Below are 14,329 nucleotides of genomic sequence, written 5' to 3'. Positions count from 1 at the left end.
TTGCTCTGCATTTTACATTTGATCTAATGTTCACATTGCTTAAATAAATGGAGTCGCATGAAACGATCGTACTGCATTAACTTTGCTTATTGTGATTTTAATCACCTTATTTTGAATTTGTATGGATAATACCATACTTAATTCTGGTGCCTAAACTTAAGTACCATATTCACCTGGAGTCTAAACTTTTTTTAGATAGATAGATAGATAGATAGATAGATAGATAGATAGATAGATAGATAGATAGAAAGAGAAAGAGATGGATGGATACAAATATAAACACATATACAATTGACAAATGACCAAGACCTATGGCATTATTCCGTGCTAAAGAAGAAGACCCATCAAACCAAGTGAAATCATAGTCATGGCAGACACTAGTGTCATGCAAATGGTACCCATGCTTATGGCACATAAAAAGCACCCATTTTACTTTTGGAGAGGTTGCATTAGAAAAGGCATCCAGTCGTAGAAACCATGCCAAATCAGACTAGAGTCCAGCTTGCCAACCATGGTCAAACCGTCCAACCCATGGACAAGGGACATTAAATGATGATGATGATGATGATGATGATACCATTCACACAAAAGCACACACATATATGGACTTGTATAAGCACTCACCATACAAAGAGACATCACATATGCAGATGATTATAATGTGAACACAAATACATTATTACATACTTTTATATACATCAACAATTTATTTATAAACCATGATTTTACATATTCATTTAAGTATATACATATACATTACAATGAAATCATACATAGGTATAGAAGCACAATAGGAAGGAAAATCAAGCAATGAATCTGGTTGAAATTAAAATCACATTTTTATTGTGTGGGTGGATACGTTAGTGTGCTTGTATGTGTGTTTATCATGAAGGTTTTTTTATTTTTTTATTTCAAACATTTCAAACTCTATGAGTTTTACATATATATGTTCAAATGTATAAGCGAAATATTTGTCAGTGTAAAACATGATTGAAATTTTGTAATGTGTGTGATTCCATGACTATATTTTTGTGTGTGTGTGTGTGCATGCACGCGTGTATCAATGCATTGTGAAAGCAAGCACACACTATCACATACAAATATGAGTACATATTTATATTGATATTTTGGTGTATATACATATACAAACTTACATTATTCTTCTAAATGTATGTGTGTACATAAAAATGTCTATACTATTATAAATATATACACACATATGTTATTATTTGTATATGTACAAGAATGTTTGAATGATATATGTGAAGTTTACCACGAGTGAATAGTAATGATGAATGCACAGCATCATACAAGTGTTGGATGGTCTTAACTATTTTTTTTAATTCACTGTATGCATATACACCTCTTTAAATACATTAAAAGTACTTGGCTATTTTAGTTTTTAAAAAACGATTAGTAGACAATTTAGTTTTAGCATAGAATTAATTAAATATAATATACTACATATGTATATTTCTGTATACACACTTATACACACACATACACACACACATACTTTTTCATATTTACACACTAACAGGTGTATCTGTGGTGTATGTGAGAGAGAGAGAGAGAGAGAGAGAGAGAGAGAGAGAGAGAGAGAGTGTTTTGCTTTGTATGGCAGTACATACAGTTTAATTCAAATTCTCTTAGCTTAAATCCCGTTGTTTGTTGTGAAGTACTCCGCAAGGATTTGTATTAGCTGCATCAGCCCAGCCTGTGCTCCACCTTGGAGCAAGTGGTGTTGATGGCCAACCAAAATTACTATCAATACCATTGCTGCTTCCGCGCTGCTGTAGGCAAGTCGATGACACCCACTTTGAAATAATACTTGATGATTGTTGCTTGAGGGTAAGGGGCTGTGAATCTCGATGATGGTGATGGCTACTGTGTGGGTGATGGTGATGATGCTGTTGTGGAGGTGGTGGTGGATGTGGTTGTGGTGGAGGGGCTTGTTGGTGTTGATGATGGTGGTGATGATGATGGCTAGGATGTTGGTGGCTGTTACTATGGTGCTGTGGTTGATGATGGTGAGGATGTTGCTGCTGATGGTGTGGGTTAGTGTTGTTGCTGTTGCTATTATTACTGGTTGTATTACTTTCCAATGGTGGTGGTTGGTGGCTTGAATGATGATGTTGTTGTTGGTGGTGTCCATGGCCAGAACTGCTGACCGCAGCACTGCCAGTATGGTCACTACTTGAATGATGATTGCTACTATTTCCACTACCTGCATTACTATTATTATTATTGTTACTACTACCAGTATTATTACTACTACTGCCACTACCAGCACGGCCACTGCTGTTACCACTGCCACTACTACCACCTCCACTAGTAGAAGTAGCATTGCCAGCAGAACTGCTACTACCATTAGCCTTAGATTCATTCCTTGATAAATGATGCCTACTTCCTGTAGAAAATGTTTCCGTTGGGGTACTCGTGCTCCCCCCACTGCCACTCCCACTTCCTCCTCGATTTCGTCCACTTCGTCCACCACTGCTGCTTCCACCACCTTCAGTGTCACTACCACCAATACTGCTACGATTAGAAAATGCTCGTGATGATGAACCTGTGTGAGTCTTTTCATGATTTTTTAGGGTTGCTCGCTGAGAAAATGCACGCTGACAGATGTCACAGTTAAATGGCTTCTCACCAGTATGTATACGGCGATGGTTATCCAAGCTGGCTCTTTGAGTGAAAGCTTTACAACAGAAGCTACAGGTAAATGGCTTAACACCTGTGTGGGTGCGCAGATGATTGTCAAGACTTGCTTTCTGAGAGAAAGCTTTGCTGCATATTGAGCAATCAAATGTTTTTAGACTGCGTGCATGAATACGCTGTTCAATAGGATCTACAATATTGTTGCCAATGACATGATTAGGACCCAAGTGGTTCATATTCATACGTCGTGAGAACATAGCGTTAGAGTTAAAACTAAATGGTACAGTTGAACCACCAGAAGTTCCAGTTGGTGTTGATGATGAAGAAGACCGATCATTGTTGTGGTTGTCAGATCTAGATCTCTGCTCATTGTTAAGATGATGAGAAGAGAAACTGCCAAAAGAGGCCTTACCAGAGCCTAGATGAGATGAATTATTTGGAGTTGCCGATGACGATGGTGATGATGATGGATCTGCTGATGGTTTTGTTGAGGTAGAACCTGCTGACTGAACTCGATGCTGTGATGATGGTGATGTAGCACATTGTTCAGGTGAAATATTGCTGTTGTTCATTGTGAGTCCAGGCCTCGGAGGAAACACAACCATGTCTGGACCAGGAAAGAATGGCATTGCAGGAGTACTACTGTTACTTCCATTGTTGCCATTTTCACTGGCATTATCCTCATTGTTGTTATTAGCAATGATACCATTACTCTGATGGTTATTAAATTTATTTGTAAAATGGGTTCGTTCATGATTCATTAAGGTTGCACGCTGAGAGAAGCATTTGCCACAAAAAAAACAACAAAACGGACGTTCACCAGTATGGATCCTCTTGTGATTGTCTAAGTTAGCCCGCTGGGCAAACGCCTTTGAACAATAGAAACAGATAAAAGGTTTCTCTCCAGTATGTGTACGACGATGGTTGTCAAGCGAAGTCCTCTGGCTGAAAGCACGTGGACAATCTGGACAGGCAAAAGGGCGGATGCCCGTATGTGTGAGTTCATGTGATCGCAAACGATCTCGTTTTGGAAACGCTTTTGAACAATATGCACAGTTAAAGTGTTTTTCTGAATCCCTTGTTCGCTCATGACTGTTGAACGTTGACCTCCGTGCAAAACCCTTCCGGCATACTTGACATTTGTAAGGTTTAGTAGTACTGCTACCACCACCACTGGTGCCACTACCAGTGGTAGTGTTATAGGGATGTGAATGGGAATGACTAGTAATTCCTGTCCCACTTCTTTGTTCCACTGATGAAGTGGTTGTAGTTGTTGGTGATGAAATAGCGCTGGTTGATGGAGTACTAGTTTTTAAGGGTGGTGATGCTGCTGAAGATGAGGGAGGTGGTGAAGATATTGTTGGTTGATCAGAAGTCTGATTATGCAAAGTTGAAGGATTCGGTCCACCACTGCTACTACTACTGCTGCCACAACAGTTGCTCATTCCAGATGAGCGTTTCATTGAATGATGATGCAGATGGTTGGTATGGAGATGCTGGCCATTTGGCGGCATTGTTGGTAACCCTGGAGTTGCAGATGTAGGAGGGGTAAAATTGAACTGAGGATTCCCCATTGCATATAGTGGTTGAAATGCATACATTTTGTGTGTTGATTAAGACTTCCAAATGTATTTTGATATACATACGCACACACATATATATATGTATATATATATATATCTATATACAATATGAGGTCAATAAAATATCCTTAAAGTTAAAAATTTTAAATACTTAATATAGTACATTATCTAAATTGAAAAGTGAGCCTCCTCTTTTTAGTGCATAACATTGGTTTCAAAACAGTTAGCAAGGCAACAAAATGCAAGTTGCCTAATAAAATAACAAGTAGGTTTACTTTTACAAAGATATAAATATAAAATCCTATTTCGAAAGAAACTGGTCAGACAGTCATGTTTGTGCACTACTGAGGAAAAAGATTGAAAAAGAAAAATGATTGTTCATAAAAAATTGATACTTCTCTTATCTGGCAAAACAGCCAAAGTGATTAAAGATAAAGAGAATGTTTTCATCAACAGTTATTAAAATACTTCATTATTTAAATAAGTTGTTTCAAAATCTCATCATTTGACATAACAAAATGGTAGAACAATGTTATATTGTTCTCTGACATGAGGTCAAATGGGTATTAAAAATAATGTTATAATCCATCATTAAACAGTGAAAAAACACTATAGAAAATTTGGAAACTCCAACTTATAATTGTTTGTAAAATCAATTGCAATCATTAGTCTCTTCTAACATCTTCGGTTCCAAAGTTGAAGAACAAAGAAAAGAAACCTGTGAAAAATAGAAAGAAATATCAATTAATATTGCTTTATATTTAAATATACACTTGATTTTAAAATTACACAAACATTTATGAAAATATTGTATTAAAACAAATAAATAATAATTTAAAACAGTAATCATTGATTAGGCATTTTTAATTTCCTTTTCTGTAGAGTATACATTACTGTCTCTCTCCTGCAGTCTTTATACAATAATTAATTTAGCTATCAACAACACTGAATTTTAAATTATTGCCTTTATTTTATTGCCATAGCATTTTATATAGACCTCATACAACTAAAGTTTAACATTCTCCAGACATTAATGTAAGTTGCCACTTGTTACGTCAGATACACAGAAGTACTGAGAGTTTACCATTCTTTAGTTACATAATGAGCTAAATTTATTACTACATGACAATCTTATATACTTTATATTTAACTCTGGTAAAAGTCACAAATTTGGAGAAATTTAATCAATGTTAGTATGGACGACTCTAAAAGGGTGGAAGGCAAATTTGAGTTCAGGAGAATTTGAAGTCAGAATGTAAAGGGAGGTAAGTACAGACTGCACATCATTGAGTTTGGTTACAGTTTTCATTCACACCTATGTCACAAATATCAAATATCAAACATGTATTTTTGATTATATTAACTGACAACCTTTTCTTCTGAATGTAAAACTTTTATTTTAGTTCCTAACAATGAAAGCAGGCTCATTTACATAATTTCTGCTAATTCCACTTTCAAAACTCAGATTTTTCTTAATATTATTTAATCCTGACCTTACTTTCAATGCTCTTATTGACCTAAAAATAACAATTTTAATGTAAACAAATATTTATGAGACTTCCATTTTAGCCAAGCCCATCACAATTTTAGGAGTGTAAAGGTCTCTGTCAGATAGTGTCAAGATATAAAATGATAAAGTGTAATCTGAGGGATACTTGGCAACTACTTGTAGCAGATTGAACAACTATGTAGAGGCTCCTTCTTTGGTTTGTTCCCATATCTATGTTTTATCAAGGTGCTATAAAAAACATTTTTACTCTATCCACTAATTTAAGTTACTTGAAAAGTTCTTATATATCAATAATTTCCATGGAAATTTAGAACTCAATATTATTAACCAATTAGCATTCGGGTTACTCCATCAAATATAATATTTATTCACACTGTTTTGAATTAATCACGCATTATCTCGTAGCTTCAAGATTTTAATGATTATTCATTTTTAGAATGACATTGTAGGATAGGTGTGAAAGGCCAAATCTAGCCAATTTGAACATAGAACAGGTAAACTATTTAATCCTGATTTGGCTGGTTTAAATGTTAAAGGGTTAAGGAAATATAGAAAGGAACGTTATTGTTGTAAACTGAGGAAAGTCATCTGGTCATCAACGTTCCGTTTTTTTAGGTGGACATTAATTCAATGTATTCTTTTTTAAGATGGTATGGTGTGATTTAAGAAAAGTTTTGCTGTAATTGCTGGCACAGTAAATATCCATGCAGTGGTTCCTTTAGTGGTATTTAGAATGGAATAATTAATTGTGTTAGTGCACAAAGAGTGAATCTTTAGCAAAGACCATCATTTGGAGAAGTCATTGAAATAGTAAAGTGAATAAGAAAATGATTTTATTCTCAAACGCAGGATAATGCTAATAATATCGCATGAACAGGATAAATTATCCATATTTTGCAGAAAAATGCGTTGGCTCACCGACACATTTTTCTGCAAAATATTGGTAGTTTATCCTGTTCGTGCGATATTATTAGCATTATCCTGCGTTTGAGAATAAAATTATTTCCTTATCTTTCAATACATCTCAACGCTTCTAAAGCAGACTTTGTTTACTTTCATCGTAATTTGAATTTAAAGTAAAGTGAATATTTCACTGCAAAAAATATGAGAATATGGTTAACAGAAACTTCACTCTTGTTGATAACAAGCCAAAGTGGTCGATCAAACTACTAGAAAGAGCAACCAAATTTCCCTCATATCACACCTTAACATCTGAAAAATAGCGTGTGCATGTGTGTCATCTGTTCAAGTTTACACTGGCCTAAAAACTGGGTTTATGTTTATGTAACTTATAGTTTGACAAACAGAGATCAGTGAAATAAGTATTATTTGGTATGCTTGTTTAAACTCCTGATGGCAAAACCCCAGCATCCACAAACAGTCCAATGAATGAAACCAGAGAAAAAATAATAAAATGATGAATTTAGCATTTAAACCAGCCATATCCAAGCAAAATATTGTACCTGTTTTATGTTCAAATGGACTAGATCTGGGCTCTCACACCTAGCCTACAATGTCATTCTAAAAATAAACAATCATATCATCAAACTCTTGAAGCTACAAGAATAATTTAAAACAATGTGAATTTACAGATTTTAAAGATAATCTTTGCATCAAAGATTTTTTAAAAATCAAACACATTTATACTAAATTTTAATTAGATTAAAGTAGTAATTTAATTATGGAAAAGTAATAAAATCATTTTAGTTATAAGCTACTTTTCATTATTATCATTTCTGTGACCAGCTTTCCATGCTGACATGGACTGGAGTGAAACAGTTTGAATACAACATCTCTTTAATTGTTATTGTCCCTACATCATATCTTTTGTGAAATAAAACATTCTAATATCAAAATCCTTCACTTCCTTCTAAGTCTTCTTCCATCTTCCAATTTCACAGGCTCCTTCCTCTTACATAATTTGACATTTTTTTGCCATCAAATACACAAATTTTCTTTCAGTAACTTATGTCTGATATACTAACAAGGATAGTTAAAAGAATTAGTGAGGCTAATGCAAAACAGGAGCTAAGAGAGAGGTTGTTGAATGAAGAAACTGCATAGGAGAGACGGGGACTACTCCAAGAAAGACCAGCTGACAAACAACTACACAGCAATCAGGTGAAAACTTCCATCAAGAATATGAAGGCAAAGAAAGTAGTTGGACCATGAGAGATACTCACTGAGATGCTGAAAACATCAGGCAAAGTAGAATGTGCACTAGTTACTTGAACACTCAATCAAATATGACAAGGAAATGTCATCTCCAATAACTGGTGTGGTAATATCATTGCCAACTGCTAGATGCCTTAGGGAGAAGAAAGCATTAAACTGATAAACTAAATTATGAAAATAGCAGAGAAAGGGTTACAGTAGAGCTAATTAAAAAGAGAATTAGCTTAAATGAGAAGCAGTTTAAGTTTGTGCCAGGAGAGGAATCCACTGATACCCTCTTCTTAGAGAGACAACTATAAACATTCTTTGCAAAGAGAGAACCACTATACTGAGCATGTGAACCTGAGAAAGGCCACTCTCCATAGTTGAGTGTATGTTAACAAAGCTAGGTGTAGATGAATAGCTTGAGAGTTGTGCAAGCCATGTAAATGGGTAATGTGAACAAGATGAGAGTTAGCAACATATTCAGAAATGTTAGTAAGGATCCAAAAGGGTTCAATTTTCAACCCCTGTTGTTTATTACAGTTTGCCAGACTGTAACAGTGGTTCAAGATTAAACTGTCCATGGGAACCTTGTATTCTGACAAAATAGTTCTCATAGCTGAGTCAGGCAAACAATTAGTGGAAAAGCTGACAACATAAAAGCAGTGCTGAGAATCAAGATATCTAAATATAAACCTAGCAAAGAAAAAGTTTTAGTTAACAACAAACCATACAGAAAACTTTACTGCCATCTGGAAAATACTTGTATTCAATTTGCAAAAAGGTGTAGGTAGGAATAAATTGTGTAGACAATGTAAACTGTAAGAGCACAAGAGGTATAGTGGAATCCCAATTGTGTCAACAGACAGAAAATTTTTGATATTAGGTAAAGCTGGTTATTGTAAGTAGGACCCAAAACTGGACGACAAGTAGTCTTTTCCAGCTGTTTCAAGAATAGAAGCACAGACGGTGCATTTCACTGCAAGCAATCAACAGTGAATCGATCAAGTCTAGCTTCATGTTATATCAATGTTTATGTCATTAACTAACCTCATACCAGTGATTTGCCAGTTTATAAATTTATTTCTATTATCATGTACCTGCTCAACTGGAACACTGTCTGTAGCCAATCTTCATTTAGGCAGCTATAAAAACACATGCTTTATAAGTCGCAGTTCAAGTTGGAAATTAGGCAGCAGGTCGACTTGAGCACTAATTGCATGTATCTATCTGTTCTTTTACATCATTAAACATAATATTACCTCAGTTTTAAACATAAATGTGTGTGTGTGTGTGTGTAGATATATATATATATATATATATATATATACTTTTATTCTTTTCTTTTACTTGTTTTCGGCATTTGACTGCGACCATGCTGGAGCACCACTTTTAGTCAAAGAAATCAACACCAGGATTTATTCTTTGTAAGTCTAGTACTTATTCTATCAGTCTCTTTTGCCAAACCGTGAAGTCACAGGGACATAAACACACCAACATTGCTTGTCAAGCAATGGTGGGTGGGGGGACAAACGGCAGGCTTCTTTCAGTTTCTGTTTATCAAATCCACTCACAAAGCGCATATATATATATATATATATATATATATATATAGTTTTAGGGAAAAGAACCAAGTTTCATGAACTCATCTGTAAAGCTCAATTTAATTTTTATTTTTTATAAAATGATTTTAATTGAGTTTTTACCTGTAATTTTCGATTTTGTCCCTATTATATATATATATATATATATATATATATATATATATATATAGTTTTTGTGTGTGGTAGATGCACAAGGGCAATAAAGACTGAAAATGTGCAGAAAACAGCTTCCATCACATGCCAGTGGGAAAACTAGAAGTAGTTGAGAACTTCCGCTACCTAGGTGACCAAGTCAGTAGTGGGGGTGGATACTCTAAGAGGGTAGCTGCTAGAATAAGAATAGCCTGGACAAAGTTCAGAGAGCTCCTACCTCTGCTGGTGTGCGAGAGAGACGACTACATTGGCATGGTCATGTGTTACGTATAGATGAGGACAGCTGTGTGAAGAAGTGTCACACCCTAACAGTAGAGGGGACCAGTGGAAAAGGTAGACCCAGGAAGGCTTGGACAAGGTGGTGAAGCACAACCTTCAAACGTTGGGCCTCATTGAAGCAATGACAAACGACTGAGATCTTTGGAGATATGCTGTGCTTATGAAGACCCAGCAAGCCAAGTGAGACCATAACCATGGCCTATGCCAGTGTCACATAACTGGCCCATTCAATCATTGGGCAATACGCTGTGCTCTAGAAGACCTGTTGAGTCAAGTGAAATCATTGTCATGGCCGATGCCAGTACCGCCTGACTGGCATCCATGCCGGTAGCACATAAAAAGCACCATACAACCGTGGTCAATGCCAGTGTCACCTGATGGGTCCCGTGCCAGTGTCGCCTGATGGGTCCTGTTGCCAGACTGCCCCCCCCCCCACCGTGCCTGGGGCACGTAAAAAGTACCCACTACACTCTTCAAGTGGTTGGATACAGGAAGGGCATCCAGCTGTAGAAACCTTACCAGATCAGACTGGAGCCTGGTGCAACCTCTTGCCTTGCTAGTCCTCAGTCAAACCATCCAACCCATACCAGCTGGGACAGCGGATGTTAAACGATGATGATGATGATATATATATATATATATATATATATATATATATATATATATATATATATATATATATATATATATATATATATATATATATATATATGTGATGATGATGATACCTATAACTTTCTAAGACATTTCAACACTTCTAAAAACAAACTTCGTTTGTTTATTTACGTTTGTCGTAATTTGAATTTAACATATGAGAGCGTCTCATAAAGCGAGATTTATATATCTTAAATTTGCAGAGGAATTTGTAGTGGGTAGTTTAGCTTAATCGGTCAAAGCATTGTGAAGCGTAATCACGGGGATGTGAGTTCGAATCCACAGCTAGCCACCTACACTTTTCTATGCAAAATAGGGGTAGTTTATCCTGTTCAGGCTATATTATTAGCATTATTCTGCGATTGAGAATTTAAAATCACTTCTTTAACTTTCTAAGACATCTCAACACTTCTAAAAGCAAACTTCATTTGTTTATTTACGTTTGCCGTAATTTGAATTTACTGTATATATATATAACCCACACTCCACCCATGCCTTCCCCACCTCCCAACACCCTCACATCACACCACACCAATACCCTCGCATCACACCACGCACACCACACCAATACCCTCGCATCACACCACGCACACACTACAACTGACCAACTACTTTCTCCCTTTCTCCCTTCCCCATTTTCACACTACATACGTCAAGATCACCAGCATTCTACCTCCCACACACAGCCCCTCGTTCCCGATCACCGTTTGTTATCTCCCCCTTTCTTAGCTCTCCTGAAATAAGAATTTCTAACTTCCGGTCAGCCATTGTTATGATCGGCCATTATTATGATTGACCGTTGACTGAACACTATTCAATTTTTTTTCTCCGTGTTTTTCTCCTTGTCTCCGTATTCTTTCTGTTGAAGAGCGTAGCTCTAAACGTCAAAGACTTTCCGTATTCCCGAGCGTCATACTAATATATACTTTTGTTATTTACCCCACCTGTCCTCGTCTGTTGTTATTATTTGTATATTCTCCCATATATATCTATATATATATATAACTTTTATAAGTAATATTCTAAAAGAATATATAACTGAACTTATGTTGAGTGCTCAATTATCTTGAGCAAATAAATGTTCTACGAATTTATTAATGATATAAAAACACATATATACACACACACACACATATATATATATATATATATATATATATATATATATATACGAGAGGGTATCCAAAAGTAACCCAAAACATTTCTTGTGGGACAAGCCCATCGTAGTTCAAGCTTGATGTGATCCTCAGGCATCAGTATGCCGACTGGCGGCATCAGGTGAGGTCTTACTGCCATGAGGTGTGTCTTAACTTTGCAGTGCTTCTCCCCTGTTCATCGATTTTGCAATGGCTGAAACAAAGGACCAGCATGCTTCGATGAAATTCTGTTTTCTGCCAGGAAAAACAGCAGCCAAAACAGTTGTCATGCATCTAACAGCTTACAAGGATATTGCCATGAGCAAAACACAAGTTTACGAGTGGTTTTTATGCTTTAGGAATGGTCATTTGTCGCTTGAAGACCAACCTCGTTCAGGGCAACTGTTGACCTCCCAAACAAATGAAAACGTCATGAAAATTCATGAATTAATCTTGGAGGATCATCACCGAACAACTGACGAACTTGTTGATATGACTGGTGTGTCCTGGCGTTCCTGCCAACGAATTTTCAGTGAGGAATTGCAAATGAAAAGAGTTGCAAAATTTGTGCCTCGCTTGCTCATGGAAGATCAAAAGCAGTCACAATTGAATGTATGTCATGAACTGAAAGAACATTTGGAAATTGATCTGAACCTTTTTTCAAAGGTCATCACTGGTAATGAAAGCCGATGCTACAGAATTTGCAGATGTGGAAGAGGTGAAGAAAAAACGATAGAGGCCTTAAAAGGCATCACTTTCCAAGAGTTCCAGCACTGATTCAAACAGTAGAAAATGCATCTGAACCGATGCATCGCTTCAAATGGAGAATATTTTGAAGGCAATAAAAGTGTAAACATGTAAAACTAAGTGAATAAAATAATATTGCAAAATTCCACTTTCTTTTAGGTACCCCCTCATATATATATGTACACATACATATATTAGAGGCACAGGAGTGGCTGTGTGGTAAGAAGGTTGCTTCCCAACCACAAGGTTCCAGGTTCAGTCCCACTGTGAGGTACTTTGGGTGTCTCCTACTATAGCTTCAGGCCAACCAAAGCCTTGTGGATTTGCTAGACGGAAACTGAAAGAACCCCATCATATATATATATATATATATATATATATATATATATGTGTGTGTGTATGCGTGTGTGTGTGTCTGTCTGTTTGTCCCCCCCCCCCCTCCGCCATCACCTCTTGACAACCAGTGGTGTGTGTGTGTGTGTGTGTGTGAGTGTCTTTATATATATATATATATACAAGGTCTGATCAGTAAGCATCCAGACTGTTCCCATAGAAAAGAAGCCAAGGCACACAGAGTGAAGCCGCTTGGAAAAGATTGACTTTGAACTCTGCTGTGCATGCGCACTAAGTTTTAACATTCTAGCTTACTTCCACTGTTTACACCAGTGCTTGGAAGGAAGGTATGTAGCATGTGATTGTTGCATTGACCATGACAGAGACAGTTGTCATGGTGACACCTGCTCAGAGGCCTATGCAAGGTTGCAGAAAGTGTATGGAGAGGAATGTATGAGCCACACACAAGAGTATCAGTGGTTCAGACGTTTCCAAAATGGCCGAAAAAATGTCAATATTGACAAACATTTTGGGAGACCATCAACCAGCAGAACAGAGGAAAACATCACAGATGTGCGTACAGCTGTGAGGGGGAATCATCAAATCACCATGCATGAGTTATCAGAGGATGTACAAATTAGTTCAGTTCAGTCCCTTATCACTGAAGATTTCGGTATGAAATGCATGTCTGCCAAGTTTGTGCCAAAACTGCTTTCAGCTGACCAAAAAGACACTCGGGTTTCAGTTGCACAAGATCTCCTTGCTTGTGGTGAGAATGATGAAAAGTTTTTGAAAACTTTACGTAGGCCTCTGAGCAAATATCACCAAGCTTTTGGCAAAATTTGATGCAGATTCTCTGCTCAAATTTCTTTCTCATGGTCAATGTGATGATCACATGCTACACACCTTCCTTTCAAGCACTGCTGTAAACAACAAAAATGAGCTAGAACGTTAAAACTTAGAGTGCATGCACAGCAGAGTTCAAGGTCAATCTGTGCCATGCAGCTTCACTCTTCGTGCTTTAGCTTCATTACTATGGCAGCAGTCCGGATACTTATTGATTAGACAATATATATATATATATATATATATATATATATATATATTATTACAATTAAAAGGGTAAAGGATTATCAATTTATTAATAAATTAATAATTAATAATTTTTACCAAGCCCTTTTGGTATGTAAACACCATTATCGGTGTGGAACTTATTTAAAAGTTCTTATACATTTATAAACAAAATTAAGGGATCAGCAAACAGGTTGCTTCATCACATACCGAAGTTCAGAAATAGCAGCTAAAAATGCTGAAACTCCAACAGATAGCTTGGTAAAAATTATTAATTATTAATTTATTAATAAATTGATAATTAATAAATTGATAATTGATAATCCTTTACCCTTTTAAATGTAATAATTAATTATTCACTCCCGGATAGTAAACCACAGATTTTCTGCGGTACCGCCTGCGACGCACATGGTAATCCGTGAGGGAAGATGATGGGCTGGC

General features: G+C 36.4%; 1 protein-coding gene across 5 annotated transcripts in view; it reads right to left on the bottom strand.

Annotated features, from left to right (window-relative positions):
* Positions 1-679: 679 nt before the first annotated feature.
* LOC106884028 (uncharacterized) overlaps positions 680-14,329 on the bottom strand; it is a 37,046-nt gene continuing 23,396 nt past the window's right edge. For 2 of the 5 annotated variants that reach the window (XM_089362543.1, XM_014935207.3), the window contains 2 exons: positions 7,938-8,062; positions 680-4,962 (listed from right to left, as the gene is read on the bottom strand). In XM_089362543.1, the coding sequence (XP_089218669.1) occupies positions 1,650-4,262 (2,613 nt within the window). In that variant the 5' untranslated portion in view covers positions 4,263-4,962; positions 7,938-8,062 and the 3' untranslated portion in view covers positions 680-1,649. Of the gene's footprint in view, positions 4,963-7,217; positions 7,276-7,937; positions 8,063-14,329 lie in introns of all 5 variants that reach the window. The other 3 variants (XM_089362542.1, XM_014935206.3, XM_014935208.3) reach the window with 2 other exon arrangements.

The sequence above is a fragment of the Octopus bimaculoides genome, chromosome 14 (genome assembly GCF_046866305.1).
Source record: "Octopus bimaculoides isolate indiv1 chromosome 14, ASM4686630v1, whole genome shotgun sequence".
Lineage (NCBI taxonomy): Eukaryota > Metazoa > Mollusca > Cephalopoda > Octopoda > Octopodidae > Octopus > Octopus bimaculoides.
This window is presented reverse-complemented; position numbering and strand designations above follow the sequence as displayed.